Here is a 23,850-nt window from a genome sequence, read left to right on the forward strand (position 1 = left end):
GACGATCCATTATATTAGCACCTGAACGAACTGGCATCACCCCAGCTGTGATGACTGCCTATCTGCTCAGCTTGAGGGCTGAAAACCATCTCCATTGCTTATCCTATAAACAGACTGACTCAATCCAGATCTTTAGCTTATTCCACAGCTGTCTATTGGGCAATTCAAAGACAAACCTAGGTTTATTTACTTGCTGGCAGGTCATCTCCCATCAGAAGGTATCTCATGGGAAAGGGGAGCAATCACAGCGAGTCCTTGCTATTGCGGAAAGAGAATTTTCACTGCCTGCTTCACAGCTTTTACAGCCCTCCGCGCGGTCATAAATATGCCAGCCATCCGCTTGCCAAGGACTCTGTGCCACATAATAGCCCGCAAAATAGGAGCTGGCAGGAGGAGTGATGAATCATCTAAGCACTAACAAATGAGGATGCTGCTCCAATGGTCATATCCTTGCAAACACTAGATGCTCCAATGAGCCTTGCAATGAACAAAGTCATATGCAAGCTTATAGGAAAGTCAAGGTCCTTAGAGCAAAATCACTAGTTTCCATTTTCTTATGGTCAAGCCCATAGCTGCAAAATAGTCACAGCTCCACAGGCATCTGTTATGTTTCCCACCCCTTCTTTTCATTGCTTCGTACATGCCTTCCAACACCAACCTTAACACAGTACTCTAGTGGGCCCAATTGCACTGTACCACTCAGTTAACTTTGCATTAATTCTGTGATTATAGTGAATGAAAGGAACTCACAAGATTGCCTCTCCAAAGTTCAATAGTACCATGGAGGGGAAGTAACAGCAAAAAGCCACACTGCATAATAAAGTCTGGAGGTAGCACTGGTCAGGAAATTAAATTTTCAATCCATAAAAAAGTTAAGGTTTTGAAAGTTATCCTTTCATCACAGACGAGATAAACAAGGGATGACAGCCACTTCTTTTCTTTGGTCTTTTTTTGTGAAGTGTTAATTCTTGTGGGAAAGCACATATCAGGTGACTCAAAGCATTCAAAATCTTCCATTTTGATTTTGGCCGCTTTCATTTGTTTTTGATATGAAAAGCAAATGATAAAAAGAAAAACTCACTGTGAAACGCAAAACAAATTTTTCTTTCCCAAAATGAAATGAAATAGTTTGACATTTTCTAAAGGGCTTTATCCAGTAATTTTTCTTTTCCAGAAAGAAATTTTGTTGAGCTCAGTGTGATTTTTGGAAAAAATCCAGTTTTATTAAAATGGCATTTTCCAATAGGAAAAAAAAAGCATCATTTCAACAAGAATTTCTCAACCAGCTGTATTCAGGAGGAGGAAGAACAGAAGCTCAGAAATTTTGGAAGTACATCAATTTCTCCGATTTTAGATCTTCAGAGTCAAAATGAATGGGAATGAACAACTTGTACCATATCCTTATGAAACTGTTACTGTTACTGTGTTGAGAAAGAGGGGTTTGGGACCAAGACATGTCACTATGGCAAGACGCAGAAATTACACATAAACCAGTTGAAGTCATCAGAAACTGGTTTAAACAGAACGGCACATAAACCAGTTTCAAAATGGCCGGAATCAGTCTGAGATAAACCTGGTTGAATGTAGTACCAGACTTAACTGACTTGGGTCAAAAAAGTTTATGAAACTTCTGTCCCAGACCCCTTCCAGGTTCAAGACAAATCACAGCCCCCCAACATCCTAGCATACTTTTCAGCCCTGGGCCAGGCTGTGCTTTCTGCTCCAGCAGAGAAGGGTTGTGGGGAGGGGAGAAGGGGCTGAGGGAGGAACTGCCCCCTCCGCGAGGCAAACCCCAGGTGGTGTCTGGGGCCAGGGCAGGCAGGGGGGTGGGGTTTAACCCTGCTTCCCCCATGTACAGAGTGGCTGCAACAACTGTAGACTACAAATCCCAGAGGCACCTGGAAGCAGGAAGAGGCAGTGATCAGCAACCTTGCAGAGTCCTGCTGCTTTGATTGTGGACTGCAAATCTGAGAGACCTCGAGAGCAACAGGAAGAGGAAGTGAACATACAGCCCATGTCAGCTACATGCTAGAGAGCCGTGCTCTAGTGCCCCCTGGATTTTGGCCTGAGCAACTGCAGGCATGTGGCTGCAATTCCTGAATTAAAAGTAAATGTCTGTCCAGTTGCTTCTCAGTTTAATCTCTGCATCTTACATTAATTTGCAAAGACTGAATCAATTCAGCCTTGGGCTTTTTGACCGTCTATACCTAACCTAAGAGCACTTCATTCTTTACACTTTTGAGATGGCTTTCTCCTCTAAAAGACATCGTAACTACTGGTATAGGGGACAGAGAATCAGTACAGTGACTAACAACATAGAGGAGGGCCTGCAACAGGGCAGGTGGGACAGAAGAGATGCACATTAAAAGATGAGTCCAGTGGACAACATTTTATTCAAATTTGAGATTCCATAGAGATTTCAGCTATATTTGTAGATTCTGTTTCTGGTCAATCTATGGAAGTAGTAAAAATTTGTGGCACTTAGTTCGAAGGGAACAAGGTACATTCTTCAAATTTGAACCAATCTCTAGGAGACATTGACTTATGTTCCATAAAACTGATAGCTCAGTAGATGTACAAGTAGAGTCCATCTAGTTTCATCTATAGCCCTCCAGTCAAGCCTGAGTATTAACAGTTACATATATCAACCTACAGCTGATTCAAACTCCTGTACTAAGGAAGAACATGATGCTGCTTACATGTTCCCGTAAAAATCCACACTGGAGGTTTCTATCCACTTGAGGTTTGGGGAACACATCAAAGCTCAGACTAATCTACTAAGTAGCAGGTAAGTCTCATACTGTCTATAAAAAGAAAAGCCCTGTTAGTTTTATCCTCCTCAGAACCTCAATTCAGATCTAAGCATGTTTTGATGAGGCTCTGGCAGGTTATTTATTCAAGTTCTCAAAGTCCATTAAAAATGCCTACAGTCCCAGAATAAAAAGCAGCATTTTTCTTGGGTCAGTGAAATATGGCAATGGTAAATTTACTTTTCCTTCTCAGTCTCCCAAATTCCAGCAAGCAGGTTCATACAACTTTCACAATCACTTAGGAATAAACCACGTCTAGCTGCACAGCTGGAGGCTTCCCAAAGAATAAAACGGTCATATGGGCCATAAATTCATTTAGAAGGCAAACTTATTTCCTTCCCCCTCCACCTTCACTGTCTTCAAAAATTCCCTCTACAAAAATGGCCACAAGGATGCAAAACAATAACCTCTGGAGGTCCACAGCAGCTTCACAGTGACTGGATCTTGCTACTTATCTGTTATTCAGTGCACAGTTGTCAGCATCTTTGTCCAATGCCTGTGTAGTGCAGGCAGGAGACAAATAATAATGGGCTTGAGGCAATTATCAAGATCATTTATAAACACTGAGATCTCTTTGGAAACAAGAAGCCTAGTGCTCTTTCCTTTCATCAACAAAATGTACACTGTATCTATGCAACAGGCTCCTTTTTCGATAAAAATGAGAGCGTTTGCATGGGGCCGTGCTGTCCTGGATGAAGGCAAGCAGGTCTGCTGCCTTTGAAAAGTACACAGTCACTTCCAGAAGTCTTTTTTTTAAATTTTAATAATCCAGACTCTTCTCAGAAGAAAGTCCTGGTGCATGTAACTGAACTTCCACTGAGTTAAACGTCCCATGAACTCTGCTATCTTCCTGCTTAGCTTACACTGTAATCTTGGCTCCTGAACCAGAAATCACTCCTCTTGAACTTTTCTTTGTCTTCCACATCTCACTGATCTGTAACTATGTTCATCCCCAGAGTGCGTCATGCACCTTGGCCTTTGCAAAAACCGTATTCCTGATCTAACTTTAGCCATTCTCCACATTTCTACAGAATTTCTGGATCCTTAACTTCCAAGGAAATACCCCATCCTTGACTGCCTGCAAAATCCTCCCAATGCCAGGTAGGTTGAGTCCAAAACAGGCCCCTCAAGTTTCAATGAACTGCACTGGCCTGCTTTATCATATTTTGTATCTTCCCTTCTCCTCTTCTGCCTCCTCTCCCATTTCTCCAGACCTGGAATTCACTTACCCCTTACAAGGTTACTAAAAGCCACACTAGTTGATGTGAAGACTTGGTATCAAATCTCACCTGCTGACTCAGATTTTGGAATACAGTGAAATGTGGGAGTAATTCACTTTGGAGATCTCATCTGAGTGAGTACTAGTCTGTAGGCTTCCGAGGGCTTGATGTACGCTGATGATTAGACAGTCCCCATAGACTCGGTAAGGACAAGATTAACATGAGCTAACATTGTGGAGGCCCATGTCCCCTCCACTCAGCCCTCTATAGTTAAAGATAACCTTCACTTTACTATCCATTTATCAGGCACAAGCACTCTTCCCCAGTCAGTGAATACTTTTGCCTTCACCCTGGCTTGACTAACCTTTATTTCCACTTCAACTAATTGCTAAACGCTCTCTCCCATGTCTCGTTCACTGGCATGTTCTTCCCCCTTTCCCCTCTCCTCGGCATCAGTCCAGCTAACTCAAGGTGCTCGCCAGTGACCTCACTGACTCAATCTTTTTACTGCAGTTTAAGAGTTTCTTTTAATTTCTGTGTCAAGACAAACAGAACTAAAAGCCTTTATTAAACATTCTTCACTTTTGTGCTTGTAAGTATTTTCATGAAGATAATAACATCCCGTCCCCCCCCCAGCCAAATAAGAATACTTTTCAGGGCAGTTTTTACTTTAGTATTTTTAGGGTATATGGGTCCTTTCCTTGGTGATCTGACCTTCCTGTGGAATTCTGCAAGGGCAATAGCATTTCAAGGTCTTTCTCTCTGCATATTTGGGGGAACAGCCAGTTTCCCAAAACTTGAACTCCAAAATGTGGGATCAAGTAACATGCAGGTTTGAACTGTAATAGGAAAAACAAAGCACACGTTCATTTTTTTTAGTGATACTTTTTAAATGTAACATCCAGTTCCCACTGTCTGAGACAGGGCATCTTACCAATTCACTGGCAACGAACAGCTCAAAAACTTTATTTTTTCCTCAAAAAACACACATATGGACGGGTGATCTGAGGTCACGCTGAGAGAATGGTATGATAGGTACTCTCTTTCCTTTTAAAGGTAAGGACAAAAGCTACCGAAAGGTTACCTTAATATTGGCATTAAATAGCACTGAAATGCAGAAGTTAAAGGCAACCTAATCTGGGCCATGCAGTGAAATAGATAACACCAAGGACAGAATCTCAGTCCATCAGACAGTACAGACTTGGACTTCATTCAGATCTACTGTGTGTTTAGCTTGCTTGCTGAAACCCAGACCTGGCGCACGTTCTTTAGTTCCCTAGGCTTGAGCACTGCTAGCATGGGGCCTGGCGTCTGTGAGGATTGGGGCTAGCAAGGGGAAGAAAAGAGAAAAAGATGCTGAGCCAATGAACTTACAGAGCAGTAATTCGCCACCTTTTTTAGACTCCTGACACCTGTGGCAGGAGGCCTGGTGCTTCTGCTACTTTAAGAGCAGGCATGCTGCAGGTGTGGCAGGAGACAACCGGGAGCCACATGTGGGCTGCACTGGCACTATATAGCCCAGAGGTTCCCAAAGACCAGGACACAGCACACTACCAGGCTGGAAAGGGTTGGCTGCTGGATCGTGGCACGAACCCACCACTTGGACCCCCGTATGTCTGCCCAGGCAAGCAGCTTCCGCCGCTGGCAGTCACATACGGGGTTAAAGCTGGGCAGCGAGACAGCCAGCTCCATGCACCCCATCCAGCTCCTATGCCCATTTGCAGGGGAAAAAATGGTGAAACTACTGATCCAAGTCCAGGGCCTGAGCTGGGTGGGCAGGCTAATACCCTGGAGACTGGTAACATCTGGAGGTTTGGGAGGGATAAAGGGGAAGATGAGATCCTAACAGGCCCAGGAACAGGGCCAGGGACCTAGGAGCAAGACAAGCCTGAGGAGTATGGTAAAGAAAGGACCAGGATGGGTGCAGGCGAAGAGAGATGGTGGGACCAGAAAAGGTCTGGTGCCTGGGGTCAACCAGGAGGGTTTGATGCCCAGGAGAGAACTAGGTACCTGGGAGTAAAATGAAGACAGGTTGAGGGAAGGTCCAGTGCCTTGTGTGGGGGGATTAGGTACCCAGAATAGTGTGGAGAGATGGGAGCCAGGGTAGGTTCAAGGACAGCAAGATCAGAAGCAAGCGCTCAGTTACTACCTCCAAAGTTTTCCCCCCTTGATAACACTACAACAAAGCAAAGCTTCCCAGCCAGCAGCCTCTCACAGGCCTCTGCAGTGACCCCATTCAATGACTTTCACTTCATAAAACCATGAACCACTTGTTATTCCAAGGGACCCTGGACAACATCTAAACTAATATTCGGGGGTCGGGCTCTGCCTCTGGAACGACACAGCATGCAAACCCCTAAGGAAACACTACTTAAGCACAAGGCAGTGCTGGGAAGTTGGTGCTGTTCTTTCCCTCTTGCCACACTGTCTTCAGATCAAACCTTTAAGTGATGGGGTCAAGGAGAAATAGTAACCTATCCAAATACCACTGGGAAGAAAGAGCAACCTATCTCATATCACTAATGAAATCACTTACAAGTATCAAACCGTCTCATCTAACCACACAGGCTTGCTTGCAATGATCTGGCTGCAGACTCAATTACTGAAGAAAAGTAGCATTCCTGTAAATTATACTAAACCAGATATCTACAGCCCTACCTTTCAGGCTGGCATGCTAGGAAACAGCATGCTTACTTACCACCAGGAATACTGAAGCAGCATGCTTTGACAGCGAACATTGATATGTCCTCATAAAGAAGGAAGCAGTAAAGCATCTTTATAGTTACACTATGGGGACTGAATTGTAAGTCACCCAAAAGAGCAGAGACAAAAGGAGAAAAAAAAAGAAGAAAACAAAACAACCCCGCTGCCCCAACCCTTTTCATTTACTATGCTGCATTATGTCATGGCAAGCAGAGCTGCATTTCTGAGCTATAAGCCAGCTGGGCACAATGGCCGGCCTGGGCTTTGTCAGTAAAGAGTTAACTAGAAAGCAAACATTCCCACTAATTTCCCCCTGACAGAAGGTAATTCACTTCCCCACTTGCCCCCTCCCACATCAGTCCCTGTAGTGCATCAGCCTCTCATTAGGGCTCCAAAGACAGAAAGCTCTCAGGCTTACTCCGGTTAGTATATTATTCTTTTGATGATCAGTCTGATTGAATTAAGAGGTCCATATGTCATTAGCTGATTGCTAACAAGATACAGGTGGTCTTTGATTGTGGGGTAATTGGTATGTGCAGCAATTACAAATAACATTCGCCACAGCAAAGTTGCCTTGTTGGGTTTTTTTTAAATGTTATTTCTTTTAAACTCTAATCAGTGGCATCCCCTTCCCGTACACACAACAGAGCTGGGAGCAGTTTTCTGTCCAAAGTTCAAGTCAACTGCATAGAAAAACCACAGTGAAAAAGTGAAATGGAGGGGGAGAGGCTACTCCCTTCATACTGAACTATCTAGGGAATGGTCTATTTGAATTTCCTCTGCCAGCTGGATCATGCTATGTTAGAGCAGACATTACCCTTAACATGAGCAGGATTCAGCTTACATAGCTTGGTTCAGTCAACAGGAAATTTGGAGAGGCAGCTATTGTAATGGAGTCTGCCTCTGGCTCTGCCCACTACTGCTTCTCAAATCTCAAAGCTATTTACATTTTCAAATCTCAGATGATCAATAAAGGGCCAAATATTGATGTTCTTACTAAGACAAAACCCCAGTACAAGTCCCCGGGGGTTTAGTGTAGTAAGCAAAGCCTTGGCCTAAGTGGTAGTGGAACTACAGGTGCTGACAGAAGTGATGACTTGCCACATGATCGGCCCCCTAAAACGCTCTGCAGCTGCACCCCAACAGAAGCGCACAGCTACAGACCACTTTAAAAGTGCCTGACCGCATGACAAATGAACCCTCATTACTTAAGGGATCAGATGAAGGCGCTCCAAAGCAGAGCGGAGGGGGGGGGCCACAGGTGGATTGGAGCCCCCCCCCCAATCTTGGAGGGGCTCCCATCCACACATCCCTCCACCGCAGGCGGGGCAAACCCCAAACCAAGCTCCCTCACTTCCCTTTCCCTCTCCTGAAGACAGCATTGGATCTGGGAGGAGGCAAGGCTAGGGGAGAGGCTGCAGATATACAGCTGGTTTCAAAGTGGAGTGCAATCTCCCAAGCCCACAAAGCCAAAAAAGAACATCTGTTGAGGCCGGGGGGGGCGGGGGAGAGGGTCGCTCTAACTCATGGCACTTCCTGTAAAGTGCCATGAGTTACAGCAGGGAGCTGTACATCTGTCAGCACCCTACTGATGCCTTGGCAATAAGAAATGGGCCACTGACAAAACAGAGGGAGTTAAAACTGAAAGAGCTAGATCTGGAGCTGTTCTGTGATGAGACTGGTCTCAAATGACTTGCTCAAGGTCATAGAAAAAGTCAGTAGCAGGGCTGGAAGTACAGTCCTGATCTTCTACATCCCAGTCCAGTGTGGGAACCATAAACTCATCCCTCTCCTTCCACTCCATCCCTGTCCCAAATGAGCAACCTCCTGTTCACAGTCTGACCACACAACACCAGATACCATGTAACACACACATGCTGTGTTTGATCTTCCCAAACTGAACTTTTAAACTGAATCAGTCACCTGATCCGCACAGACAGGGTGAGACAGGGTGTAATTAAGGTGATACACCCCTAATGGAAACGGCATTCTCCCATTACTTTTCACTCTGGTCTGTGCAGTTCTGTTTTTTCCTGCCCCCAGCTGGAAAGCAGGCAAGAACTCAGAGCATCCAAGTCTGACTGAAGGACTCCAAGGGGAATTAGATAATTCTTAAGTTTACAAAAGGGACCCAAGTTTTTGTCTCTTCCCCTGCATTGTTTTTGAGTCTGAGCTATTAAATGCTTCGCCAGAGTGAATTTCTCATTTTTGCTAAGCTTTTAGACGTCTTGCCTTATTTTTTATTGTTAATGTTTTGGAAGGAGCACACAGAACATTCTCTCTGCCTTAACAGGTCTGATTTGGAATATTAGGTAGCTCTGAAAGGTACTAAATCACTAGTCAGCCAGCAGCAAAACACCTCGCTGTGACTATACAGGATAGGCCTTGCTGCTATAATGGGTTAGACTTGTTGGAGAGCGTATGCAGGCTTCTGATGGCATCAACCTCAGCATAGCCTATCTCCCACCAAAAGGTCTGCCACGTGTGCGGTCCGAGCGCATCTCAAAACATCCATATGCTCCTCCCGTCAGTTGAGGCCCACACGCAGTCACCAAAGCTCTCCTGTTTTTCAGCCTCTACTAATTGGCTAGTAACAGAACCAGAGAGTGCAATATAGCAACCAAGCAGTATTATCTACACCCCTGGCTGTGGCATCTACTTTCCAAACACAGCTGTCCTTTCTCCCAAACAATAGAGCCATGCTGGATTAGCTAGCCCTTCCCTTCTCTGGCCCCACCTAGAGCAACCATACATTTGTCATTAATGGGATCGTGCTGGTGTCTCAACAGGCAGCTGTGTAACAGGTTGACCCCTCAGCTTCATGAAAGGGATGCCAGATGTTCTAACAAGCCTTTTAACACCTTTGGCTCCTGCCCTGTCCACTCCTCTAGTGTTAACATCCTTAATCACCAAGAAAGTTCTTTGAATGCAGGCACTGAACCCATCACGTTGCTTCGCCTGCAATATGGGCACCTGAAGCCAATTACACTCACAGATTTAAGAGGCCGAGGGAAAATTAGCTTTGTCATTAGATCTGTCATCATGCCTTAACCCCGCCCAAAAGTTTCTACTCTAAGCACTCTCTTTCTTCCTCTCCCCCATTCATGATTTCCTAAAGGAGCTGTGCTGTGATACAGCTGCTCTGCTGAAGAATGGCCTATACCAAAAAACTGCGGTTCAACAAGGCAGTCATAATAAAGATTTAGCTTAATGTAGTTAAGTGCTGCCACCCCATGCACTAACAGAATGCCACCTGACATTTCTGTTTATCCCATGACACCACTTGATGCATAACAAAAAAAAAAAAGAAAGAAAAAAGAAAACAGCTGCAGAAGGTTATTCAGCTTTCACATGCATGGCACGCATCAGATATGTGTGCCCCGTGGGCCGAAGATCAGGAACTCTGGGGACCTCCATGCCTTCAAGGAAAGGAAAGACAGTTGTCACCTTCCCACAAGAGCAAGCAGATTGGATTCTCTTAAGAGCATCACAGGATCCTGAAATGAAGCCCAGAGAGCACCAGTGCTCTGTGAAAAAAAGTGCCAGCCAACCCTTGCCATGCACAAGCACAGGGACTGCGCAGGAGGCAGCGGACAATGAACTAAAGACGCTTGCTACCAGCGAGCTCCAAATGCTCTTACGCCTGCCCTGCAGATAACAGATAGGAAGGAGGCAGAAGCCAGGCTGTCTGGGTGACGCAATGTACATTTTGGTCCCCACTGAATGCTTGGCGCTCATACGGCAGCGCAGCCGAGAGAAGTGGCAGCTCAGGCTTAGAGAGTCTGCGGGGATTACCACAGCTCTCAAGAGTCTATCATTAATGCACGTTTTGTTAAGTCCTCACTAGTGCTAGGAAACCAGCTTTGACAATGCGTGCGAGTGTCAGGATATATAATAAAGCAGGAACTTGTTTGCAAGGGTCAAGGCAATTACTAGCTTTTAACGCAACTTCCCCTGTCATTCAGTTCACTGCTCATTCCTCGTCTCAAGGTCACAAGGGCACAGAGCTTCTTGAAAGCCCTCGTGTGCTCGTCTGGCTTAGGACGAGTGGGATAATCTTTGCTGACAAGTCTTAAAATATCTTCCACGCCATATTCTTTGTTTGTGGCTGCTGCTCAGGGGACTGGATGGCTCAGGGGCTTGATATCAGGCTCAGGAGACTTTTACCTCCAGAACCCTAGTTCATGGTGACTAAGGGGCAGATTTGTGCTGTGCCTGCTATGAGAGCACAACACAGCGTGAAGCCCTGGAGACAGGAGGCAAAGGATGTCTGTAGGGCTCACTTATGCTGGCCTAGATCCTAGGATGAAAGCAGCCCCCAGCATAAATCAGAGAGATCCAGCTGCTAACACATGCCTGATAAAGCCATGCTCCCTTCAGCAGGTGCTAGGAGGCGGCAATGGAAAGCTGCAGATTTCACTGAATGAACTTTCCTCCAACTGCAAGGCCCATCTGACTAGCACATACACCTCTGTAGCACTGGAGTACAACAGGTCTCTGAGGCTTCATCTGGAGGCCACTTAGATGAAATGAGTGTAAAGTTCTCAGCCTCCGTCGTGGTCCCAAGAGACAGGCCAAGGGCAGAAAGCAGATTAACTCCTGCTTTACTACTGAAGATAACAACAAAGGAGACCCACTGCTGCTGCTTGCATTGTACCTACTTGGCAGACAACAGAGCAGTCAGTCCTTGGCGGGGAGAACTCAGCACCAAGTCCCTCAATAGGAAAAACGAATGCATTATCCTTAGGAACCTAATGACTACAAGTTATGCATGGTACATATTGTCCTCAGTATACCTGCTGAACTGTGGAGCAGCTCACTCTCTCAGGAACACCCCCCAGGGGAAGCAGGCAGGGGATGAAGTCTCTCATGAGGCTCCCCACACTCACAACTGTTTTAAATATACTGTATACTCAAAACATATGCATGACAACCTCAAAAGGCAGGTGCAGTTAGCCTCAGGACACTATAATCTGCAAAGATATGTACATACAGAATGCTCTTTGTACCAGCATGAAATGAATTGTGGCGATCTGGACCCTAGCTTTGTTTATTCAGCTTATAACAGTGAAAAGCTATTAGCAGAAGGCAAAGGGAATGAGAGCAATTGTTGTAAAATAATGGAGCCCATAGCAGTTATGGCTTGGTTTACTTTTTATATAATTGAATAAATACATCCATTTAGCCTCCTCCATTCACAATTCTCCTGCTTGCCATGTGTAAGGTTATTTCCATTAATTGATTATTGTTACTGCTATAAAACAGCCTACATGCTTGTTTATGTGTCCATTTAATTTTCCAGGATATTACCGCTGGTATCATGCTGTACAAAGGGACATGTGTAACCTAACCAGTCCTGCTGAAGTACAGCAAATGAACACCAGCGAGCTCTCCAAAGCGGCATAACTTATTTCAAAAAGCTACTATCAACGGATCAGTGGGCCATGGCAATGTGGCTAATACTGAGATCTCTGTACAAAACCATGCAATTTAATCTTATCAGAGTCAGTCTGCAGGGGAAAGACAAACTAGAAATGAATCTAATATAAAGACACCTTTTAATAATGAATAGGTGGCACTGCAATCAAGCTGGGAATGCCTCACTTTTTAAAGTCTGGCTTCTCCCTCCTTGGCGATATGCCGCTCAAAGTATATAGCAGAAAGAAAAAGGTTCTCGCCAATCATCTGCAGGAAAAGGAGTTTATCGAATGCCTGTGAAATTATTACAATAGGTTTGGCAGCACCAGGTAAAAATACTGCATGCCTTTAAAACTGCATGTGCTTGGAGAGAATGCAGTGCTTTCTCTCATGAGAGGTATTTGTCTGGGACAGTATAGAAACAGCACATCCAACATTTGTGCATGGGCTTGGACTCAATCGGGGTGGCCAACCAGTGGCACAGACAGCCTCTGTGTGTAGCATGTGGCAGGCTGGGGAGAGGACAGGCAGTACAGTGACAGATAGGGCAGGAAGACTAATTTGATGCACGCCTGCCAAAGGGTTGGCTCCCAGTGAACTAGATAATCCTGAGGACCCATCCAACCCTTTGGTTCTAAGCGAACTTATACTTATTTTATTTCTGGTAGTAATTCAAAGCATGCTGGGTGCCTTACAGAGTCAAACAAAAGGGCTGGTCCCCACCCTGACAGTTCTCAGTATCAGGAGATGTGGGCAGAGAGGAAAGGGAAGAAACAGCAAATGCAGTTCATTCAGACAAACCAAGGAGTTTCATTGGAGACAGCATAATGGAAGTGGGTCTTGGAGAGGACTTCAACGTAGTGAAGGCAAAGGCCTTGAAGATGAGGCCATGGGAATGGTAACTATGCGTAAGGGGCCAAAGATAGAATGCAATGGTGTGGAAAATCAACAAGGCAATGGGCAAAGGGGTGGGAAACATTATGATGGAAGGGATGAGGAGCAGCGGGAGGATTTTGCAAGCAAGATGTTTAAACAGGGAGAAGCAGAGCCTCGCCGAGCTTTCCAGGGGGTCACAAGAGCTGAAATTCTATGCAACAGCAACAGGTCCCAGTGGAAGAATATGAAGAGGGAAATAACATGGTGAGAGAATCACAGAAATCTAGGGCTGGAAGGGACCTCAGGAGGCCAATCATTCTAAAAAACTGAATCATTTTTAATAAAACAGTGTGCAGTGGAGTCCCCCAAGGGTTGGTCCTTGGACCGGTGCTATTCAATGTCTTCATCAGTGACTTGGACGAGGCCGTGGAGAGCACCCTGTCCAAGTTCACAGATGATACCAAGTTATGGAGCAAAGCTAACAACACCAGAGGGTAGGGAACAGATCCAGGTGGATCTGGACAGGTTGAAAAATGGGCGGAACAAAATAGGATGCAATTCAACAAAGACAAGTGCAAAGTGCTGCAACCTGGGCAAAAAGAACCACAAACACACTTACAGGCTGGGGGGCGACCTCCAGTTGACTCCAAGATGAACATGAGTTGTCAATGTGATGAAGCGATCAACAAAACTAACCACACTTGATCATGCATTAGCAGATGCATGATGGTCAGGCCAGTCAGGTTAGCTGGAGTGCTGCATCCAGTTTTGGGCACCGCACTTCAAGAGGGATGTGGAGACTCTTGACAAGGTTCAGAGAAGGCCACTCTTACGGTCAGAGGCCTGCAGGCAAGGCCCTACGAGGAGAGACTGAGGGACCTAGATCTCTTCAGCCTTTGCAAGAGAAGTCTGAGGGGTGATCTTGTGGCTGCCTATAAATTCATCAGGGGAGGGCAGCAGGGAATAGGAGATGCTCTATTTACTAGGGCACCCCCTGAAGTAACTAGAAACAATGGCCACAAATTGATGGAGAGTGATTTAGGTTGAACGTTAAGAAGAACTGCTTCACAGTAAGGGTGGCCAGAATCTGGAATGGGCGTCCAAGGGAGGTGGTGCTCTCCCCTACCTTGGGTGTGTTTAAGAGGAGACAGGACATGCACCTGGCTGCGGTCATTTGACCCCAGTGCTCTTTCCTGCCCAGGGCAGGGGGGCAGACTCAATGACCTACTGAGGTCCCTTCCAACTCTAATATCAATGAATCTATGAAAATAGTGAAGGTCCAAATGTACATGGCAGGGAAAGGAAGCAAAAATGCAAGGACAGGGACAAGACAAAGTGAGAAAAAAATTCAATTCCCTTCAAAGTTATTTGGTGACAACAACAAGAAGTTACTAAAAATACAAGGCTGTTCCGGGGAATTTCACCAAATGTGCACACAAGGAAAACCCACAGATTTAAAAAGAGGTTTTGCAGATGCTAGGAGGAACACTGCTACAGAATGAATGGCAATGCTTCCTGCATGTGTTCAAGGGCCCTCAAGCCCCTGTCATCTCAAGCTTTAACGAGGCCCTGTGCTTTGAAAAGTGCATTACAGAAAGACGGGATCCGATTGAGCTTAAGAGTTTACATTCAACCACATTTTTACACACAAGTTTTCAGAATTGCTCACTATGTCCAGCAGCAAATACTGAAAACCTCATGGCCAGATCTCTACCAAGAGCTCATCATGCTAGGAGACAAATTCAGACGATAATACAGAACTGATTGGCGTGTTGAGCTGCTTTGAAATTCTGACCCAAAAGGACCTACTGATTTTATGTCCCATCCCCTTTCAAGTCCAATTGTTAATAAAGATGACAGAGTTAAAAAACCAACAAACTTAAACAATTTTTGTTTGTTTTCAGGTATTTTCTGACTGCCTCCCCCTCTGCCCCTCAAAGGCAACGTTTCTAGGGAATGCAGATACATTCATAAAAGTATACATTTAATCAAAAACCCAATTTTCCAATGAAAAGCCTTTTAATGGAAAATTTCTGACTAGCCCTATTATGTTGTACACGCGCGATGTGTGGTTTTGAGATTCACAGTAATTGCTTAGCTTGCTAAAGCGAGCCCGAAAATAAAAATTTGCGTGTCAACATTTTGCGTGTTGTAATATAAAGCAGCAGCGGCAAGAACATAAAAACTCTGATGTCCTTACGCATTCAGCACCTCGTACTTATAACGGGCTATTAACCCATCGCTATAGTTACAGACCCTCAAGTTTAATTCTCTTCAACGGAGGAAGTGCTTCTGCTTCTCCAAAGCACGATGGTTGCTGTCATTTTGACCGACACAAACTAACTTAACTGATTTTTCAGATGGACATATTTATCCCTGGAGACTGCAGGAGTCAGGCTATGGTAGGGTTTTTTCCTTCCTTGTGCTGCACATCAGCACTCATGTGGGCACGTACAAAACAAACGAGAGCATAGCCGAGCTGAGTTCCAGCACTTCTCTGGATTTAAAAGCACAGAGTTTCATTCGCATGGGGTAAGAAAACACAGGGTCTGGAGAAACAAACCGCAACACCTTGAAAAAAGGCAGGGATTTGCTATGCCTCAGCTGCTCCAGAATACCCATTTGTGTGTCCTTGATCTTATCCCAGGGCAAGTAAAAGCTAAACCATGGCAGCTTAGCCCTGAGCGACTTTCACTTACCCTGGGCTCAGAGCAGGCACTTGAACAAGTTCCTGAAGAGAAGCAGATGGGAGTTACTGCATCGGAGTCCCTACCCCTTTTTAACTTGCTGGTCTGCGTTTCTTGTTCATGTGCAAAGGCCCTATGATTGCAGGATTTCAAGTGAAGGGCCCAATTCACCCTGCCATTAACCTGGCCTAGATATTTAAACTGGTGCACAGTGGATAGGAGACCTTGCCCAGCAAGAGTTCTCACCTCATAGGGGAAACATTTTGCCTTGTGCCGAAACAAATACACCGCACGTGGTGCAGGGACACCGAGGGAGAATCGCCTTCAGGGTGTGGAGGACAAAATACAAGGCCAGAAACCTGTTGTTCATGTGAAGGTCTGACCAGACCTAGCCAGCAAGGATCCCTGCTATCTTCTTCTTTCCCTTGTTCTCTGCTCCGTCCTTGCAGCGTTACAGAAGCTCGCCTACTTCCCTTAACTAACCCCTTTGGCATACTCCCTGGCCCTGAACTATCCTGCAGCATGCTAGGAGTGCTGGTTCCCTCCCATCTTCCCCTCCTCCTGGACTCAGACACACCCTGAATCATTTAAGTAATCTGCTTCCTGCTTCCTAACGGGATCTATTCTTGTGAAGCAGGGGACGATGTAAAGCCACAGGAATCCCGAACTGATGGAAAGGGACAAACACGGGGGCTCTGTTAAGATTAAAGGCATTTCTAAACTCATTCAGGACCCAATGTAACGTTGCCGGGCATGCGTGGGAGTTACTGCAATCTGGCAGTGTCCCTTCTCGTTTCCATAAATGTACAGTAAATAAAACAGTACTGACGATCTGCATGATCTTCATCCTTGATTATGCCAAATCATGCACTCGCTCTACAAGGGTCAAGTCACTGACCACTGCAAGGCAGCACTATCTTGAATGAAATGCAGCAGCGTTTTACAGCAGCCTTACCCAAGGATTGCAGGCAGCAAGGGACGGAAAATAATTTAATTCACCACAGGAGTAGAAGAAACGTAAGGAAGCTGCCTACATATTCATGTAACCTGCCCTTTCAGCAGAGCATACAAACAAGCATGTGAATCTCTGCAGAACAAGGGGCTTTAATAATCACAAGCACTCAGGACCTCTGTGCTCCAGCTCATTCAAAAGCCAGCAAGTTATGTTTGGTATTTTCAACAGGGACTTAAGTAGATATGTTCCTCCCCTCATCCTCCTACTGCATCACGTGCCTCATATGAGAGCCAAGAAATCACTTAACAACCAAGTCCCTATAGACTTCAATAGAACCAATCTCACACTTTCTCCCTCCCCCAATAACACCTATTAGCAGAAATGGGAAGAAATTGTGTGGCAAGTATATCGCAATACTTATGGTACCATTAAGGTAGAAACCCCCCCAGAAATTAATGACGGAAGCAACAGCGTCAATGAAGCTGCAGAAATAATTAGCCATGTGTGGTCCCACATGGTGGGGGGACTCCTAGTTCCAAATTGCTTCTTTATGATGAATATGCATAAACATATGGGTAAAACACTTAAACTGTTTGCAATGTGTTGCCCGGTTTGTAATCTTTAGAAGTGAAACACATTTATTTTAAAGACATAAAACATAATGTGAGTAAAATTTTAAGAAATGTAAATAAGCATCCTAGTTTTATTGGGGGGGGGGAATAAATAAGCAAACCAATTAATCAAATGATTTTCTCAGTGTTAATGATGTAACAGATTTTTTTTTCCACCTCCTCTTTGGAAGCTGCTATTGTCATGACCTTTGTGCTAAATTAATTCTCAGCTGCTGAAATGGAAGAATTTCTTTCCTATTCTTTCGATACCCGTTGTAAGGGACAAATGTGTCTTCGTGTGTGTGTGTCCCATTCAATCTTCCTCCGGTTACCACAAAGTTCCTCCTCCTCGTTTTCCTAGAGCTGGTTACTAGAGCAACAGAATCCGTTTGCGGTTTGGAGCAATATATTGCAGGTACCGAAAATCAAGGAGCGCCGCTGCGGTCCCCAAATATGTGAAAAACAACATGGCAGCAAGCCCATGCCACATAGATAATTCTCCTTTAACCTTCCAGCTCTTCACATCCTTGGAACTGAATATCCACCTTTCTGATCTAGCATGGGCCTCTCTGAGCGACCACATGCTTCAGGGGAAGCAAGTACCTGCGACTATCACACTCGGATATATGAAACTGGACCTTTATTTGTACAACTGGAGACACCCACACAGGCTTCAGTACTTGCATGGAACTGCCCTCAGGTCCATGGGGAGAAATACAGGTGCACGGATCTGCCCCCACGGATCCAGCATTAGGATCAGGCAGAGGCGTTGAAGCGGGGGCCACGCCCATGGCAGCTACAGCACGCGGTCATCCCGCTGATCGAATAGGTGTGCAGAGCTTTTTCAAGTGCTGTGGTAAGGGAACTGGCAAAGTATTCATATTATGCACAACATACGCGTGCAAAATAGCATGACTACATTTGTATTAAGTTACCATACTCAACTGAGTCTGGGGCATCTCTGTTTAGAAAAGGATTATGTTTTAGCTATGATAAGGCATCTCAAAGACTACACAGATACACGGATGCAAAAGGCTTTCCAGGATTTAAAACTAAGATGTTACCAACTGGATTAATCCTCGATTGTATCACCACGGATTTCAGTGGCATTAAACCAAAAACGGATGGCCCAGCAATTCCTCTGTGTTTATCATTCCTTGGGAAACGAATTGCGGGTGTAACCCTGCCGACTTCAGAACTAGAAATGTATTTTTCCACAATCAGTCAAGCCAATTTCATAATAATTTACTATATGCTATATAGATACATGCATGTGTGCATGCATTTTAAGGATGGATTCGTCCAACTTCTGATTTCCTTCCCCAGTAGGTGACATTAGACACCTTGTAAAGTTTCTTCCTCTAAAGCCTCACCCTTGTGCTACTGGAACGGGATAAAAGTGTCTGTACCTGAGTTCAACATTTTAGGATTCTTGAGGCATGTCTTATCTTTACCGATTAAATCACGGATATGCAATATTCCCTCAATACCCGCAAGTCAATTAAATGAGCCTTCCCCAGCTATATCATAGTCTGCACGCACAATACATACTCTTGCAGTTAGTCATAAGACCAAGCTGTGTCATATTTGACCATCTAATCATTTCTTTGCAGCAGTCTAATAACAAAAAACTTGCCCAGACAATTACTAGAGCTATTAATTAGTTTCTGTCCTGGAGGAACAATCTCTACTAGCTTTACTACCGATTGTAAATGATAGAAATTACCCAAGAAATCTTTTGTCCTGCATACATACAGAGCAGCTCCTACTGTGTGAATATTCTATTATAAGAGAGAGGAAGCCTGGTACGAAGGCTGCACAGTGACAATATACACCGAACGGGTTTTCCTTCTATAAAACACAGCAGAGAATGAAGCAGCCGTGCCACTTAAAATAGCTTTGCCGAGAGCTGGAAGGAGCCTTCTGTTAAGGTCACTGAAATCACACTGATGAGAACATTAAGAGTCAAACTCCAACCAGAGCAAATAATTCATAGCTGTTATTTTAATCTAAAAGAATGTAACCTTCTTTCAACTAGTGACAAACCAGAGGGGAGAGCCACAACTTTATTTAGCACTCCAATTTTTCCAAGAATGATTTTTGTGCTTATTCTTGTTTCTTGGGCTTTTTTTTTTTTTTTTTTAACTGAGCCAATCCATATGATGTGTGTGTTCAAAACACAGACTTTGAAAAAAAAATCAAGCTGTAATGTGTTGCTGAAATACTACCCTTTTTTATGGCTGTTCCTGATTTGATGAGCGCGCACACAGCTGGCATGAATAACCTATTCCTAGAACTTCAACATTTGGTTTACGTAGATCTTCATGCTGGTAAAAAAAAAAACAGCGAACAAACACTTACTTTTCTCCTGCTTCTAAACCCCCAAATGCATAGGAGTTTATGTCCAAATGCAATCACAAGAAAATTCAGTCAAATGAAAGTGAAAATTCTTCTGGCAGTATTTTCCTAGCTCCAGTTAACAGACTATTTTAGTGTAACAAGCTTTATGTCCCCCAAAATGCTTTCTGACATCTTTCCCTCCTCCTCCTCACGCTCCTTTCCAATCGCAGACCTATGGCGGGAGGAAGAACATACCTTCTATGTTCCCACCCTTCTCACTGAAACAAGTTGCTAATCTTTCAAGGTGCTTGTTTATGACAGCTGACCCTGAAAATCATCATTAAGCTTAATTCAAGCTCATGGCTTATGGCACTGGAGAAATTGTTCGGGGAAGTTTAGTCTCATATTTACCTCGGGGACATTGGCTATTCTATGTTTTACACATGCTGATGTGTTGCCAGCTCGCTCGCTCGCTCTCTCTACAATGGAGCTGCCCTGAACACGTAGAGAATAAAATGAAAGCGAGTTGTTCAGTGAATACAATTCCAGCATGCAGAGCTAATCGCTGATATCCAACGATTATACAATCAAGCAGAGGGATGAATGCGACAAGCAAGCATATGCCAGAACCATCTTAAGCGGGGCAAGAGGAATGCATCTAGGAGAGAGAGCTACAAAGTCGGATCTATCTGGACAACAAGGTTCTTTGCCATTTTAATGCATTGGATATTATGGGAAACATCGAGACACGTAGAAACGACAATCATAGCTGCCCAGGGTTCTGTGAAAGGTCGCTGAAGCCAGCTGCGTTTAGTAGCGTTTGGGAACTGGACCAGAAATGACCTAGCAACAAAGTGACTTGCTGACGGGCTGCCGAAGTGGGTTAGGGGGTGAAAGAGCAGGTGTGTGAAGGGTTATAGCCATTAGATACCATGCAGATAGGCACAAGGGGAACATATGGGCAGGCGGACACAGGAGTGCACGTGTAAGTGTCCTGCTGAACTGGGGCCAATAGAATTGGTGGATAGCTAGTGACAGGTCTTCCAGATATGGGCTAGATGTAGACAACTGATGCCCAGAAAGCTGCCAAGAATTTTTCAGAGGACAACTTCAGCTGCTAAATGTCACTTGAGCTCTCTACCCTACGGACATGGTATTTTGACAACGGAAGTCTGGCCACATGCCACATCACAACCACCTCGCGCAGTGCAGTCGGACTAATGCCACACCTGGCTGCCAGAGATGACAGAGTTATTTTACAGTATGGTCGCAGCAGTATCAAGGGTTTGGCACCTTATTGTATATTAAAATAGATTTTTCCCCAGATTCCCCACACTGTTCCCTTATTGGCAACACATTTTCTGGGGTCTTTCCACAACGTATGGAGTGGAAACATCTGTTCTATAGTCTAGAACGCCTTATTTAGAAAATGACTGAAACTTAAAGAACTATGCACCCCGTCCAGTCCCTCTAATGCGTAATCACTGCACATTTTGACAAATATGGTGGCAGGGGGATGCAGACATTATAGAAGCTTTAATATTTGATAAAAAGTATAGAAGCTTTAATATCTGATAAGCCACTCAGATGTCTACAAGGGAATCCCATCCACCAGTGACCAATCCCATCAGAACTTAAGGGGATGGGGGAGGGAGGGCTTAAAGGAAACATCTTCTTGATCGTCTACTGCCTCATTATGGCATCAATCCCATGACAAATCACCAATATTTCCCAGTGATCGCTACTACAAAGAACTCTGCATTTCCCTGCTATGGTATCCTAGAGGGGCATTGCTCGTTTCAGTGTTTCTCCGTAGACCAAAGTCAAGTTCCCTTCAGACACGGGAGTACTGAGAAGAAGTCATACATTTTCTTTTTATTGGCATCACATAAACCAAGCAGGGAAAGGTGCAGTAAGCAGGGGCATCTCGACTGCATTCAGTAGGAAAATTCAAAAAGTCTTACCTATGTATAGGGAGGAATCTTTCCGTCTCACATGGTCATCGATGTAGGAAACTCCTAGAGGCTGTACAGGAGTAGCACCAATGCCTAGGAGGACCTGTGCTCCAATGAGAAGCAAGTACATCATGTTGGTGGCAGTCCTATTCCTGCAGATAAGATCCGGGTCTGGTCCCTCGTTGCTGGTGGACCCGTTGGCAGCACACACATCCCTCCCTTCAGCCCCCCACCGTATTTCCCCAGATTCATATTCGTACTGGTGGGTCAGAAACTCAGGCAGTGCAGACAGGAGGGCACCCAGGGCCATGACGATCCCTCCGCACCCTATCAACCGTGGCCTGTGTCCCCGGGCTCCAAAGTAGCTCACAAAGAGAATGAGGGCCAGGTTCCCAATCTCAAAGCTGCTGGCGATCACGCCCACATCGGCACTCTGAAGGTTGAATCGTCGCTCCAAGGTGGTCAAAACACTCACCTGCAAAAAGAGGGAGAAAACCAGAGGCAATTACTTAAACAGAATTAAGGTCTGTATACTCCAGGGGCACATCCTACCACCCTTACTCACAATTGGTCACACCTAAGGGCCTCCTCCAAAGGAAGAAGTTAGAAGACCTTTTATTTATTTCACTGGAGTTTGGACCAAGCCACTGCACTACTAATAGCCACGTGGCATAAATGGTGCTGTTTGCAAAACAAGGTGCTAAGGGTAGGTATGACAGCTCCAGGATTACCCCAGAACAAAGAAGTGGCAATATCATCTAGACCTTCAAGGGCCAGGTAACCTTTTTATGAATCTGGAGCTTAAGTCCTACAGACTTGTCCGTCAGAACTGGGTTCCTAATAGGGGTGTGCATTTCAATTCGGATTTGGATTCGGCCCAAATCAGGGACAGCGATTCAATTTGTTGATTCGGATCACTGACCCCGATTCAATTCAGCCAAATCCAAATCTGAAGATTCGATAGTGATTTGGAGAATCAACAATTCAGACACAGACACAGCTTTAAACATTTTTTCTACATATCTAGAGGTACCAGGTACAGCTCGTGATTGCTGTGATGGTGGGGCAGATGGAGCATCCCACAGAAGTATGCTCGGCGGCTAACCCAGAAGTGGATCAGAAGTACTTCCAGTCCACTTCTGGGTCTATTGGAGAGTGCACAGGGGGCCCCTCCACATTCCTCCGGCTTGGCAATCAGCTTCAGGGGGTCCCCGGATGTCCACCAGACCCAGGAGGCACTAGTTGCCAAACTGGGAGGGTGCAGGGGGGCCCCCCCAGCATGGTCCCGGGCGGACCCGGAAGTGGACCAAAAGTGCTTCTGGTCCACTTTCGGGTCTGCTGCCAAACGTGCCGGGGAGCCCCCTGTGCTCCTGTGGGACACTCCACATGCCTCAGCATCGCAGCATTCACGAGCCGCCTGCTACCTTCAGGTATGTTGAAAAAACATTTAAAGCGGTGTCTATATCCGAATTGCTAAAATTTTCCAAATCTCTCTGAACTGATTCAGATGGTTCCAATTCGATCCAGAGAGATTAAAGGGTCTCTTGATTCGATTCAGATTCAGAGATTCGACCACTTAAATCTGGCCAAATCTCCACTGACTCGAATCAGGGACCGAAGCTTCACACAGTCCTAGTTCCTAAGTTACCACACAAAAGTTGCTGCCAAAACTGAAACCTGAATGATAAACATGTAACTCATTCAAGTGTCTTCTTAAAGAATGGCACATATTCAGTGGCAACGTGTCGGGGATGCACGGGGGTGCACATGCACACCCTGAGCATGTTGGTGCACTCCCTGACAGGCCGCACTCTCCGCTCAGACAACAGGCAGAGGGGGCAGGCGAGAGGGCTGGTGCCCCCCGTGAGCATTGGCTGGGGGGTGGGAGCACTGGATGAAGTGCTGTGGCCGCTTCCCGGTTGGTGCAATCAGCCACAGGCGATACCCCTCACCCCAGGTAGGCGAGACTGGCTACGGGGCGCCCACTGGAGGGGGCACATGCCCCCCCGATTAAGGTGGCACCAGTCGCCCATGCACATATAGTGTCTACTTGCTAGCTTTACCATACACTCTTTTGAACAAGTGCGAGTTTATGACACCCCAACGCAAGCCAACAGGTTTTTCAGGGAAGCTGGTCTATGTGTATTGTTTGTTGCCATGGTGTATTCTCTAGTCTACAGTGAAGGACTAGCCAATTTTTTTTGGCCTTATTCCCTTTTAGGGCCATGGGTTTCACATTGAAACCAAACTCTCCCATGAAGCAGTTGAACAAAAC

At 45.3% G+C, this 23,850-nt stretch overlaps 1 protein-coding gene across 1 annotated transcript in view; it reads right to left on the minus strand.

The window, feature by feature from the left end:
- Positions 1–23,850, minus strand: part of SLCO3A1 (solute carrier organic anion transporter family member 3A1) — a 207,803-nt gene that overhangs the window by 151,920 nt on the left and 32,033 nt on the right. The window contains exon 2 of the mRNA XM_090028581.1: positions 21,585–22,050. Coding sequence (XP_089884707.1) covers positions 21,585–22,050 — 466 coding nt within the window. The remainder of the gene's footprint in view (positions 1–21,584; positions 22,051–23,850) is intronic.

Source organism: Crocodylus siamensis, chromosome 15 (genome assembly GCF_052110815.1).
Source record: "Crocodylus siamensis isolate JL-2025a chromosome 15, ASM5211081v1, whole genome shotgun sequence".
NCBI classification, from domain to species: domain Eukaryota; kingdom Metazoa; phylum Chordata; order Crocodylia; family Crocodylidae; genus Crocodylus; species Crocodylus siamensis.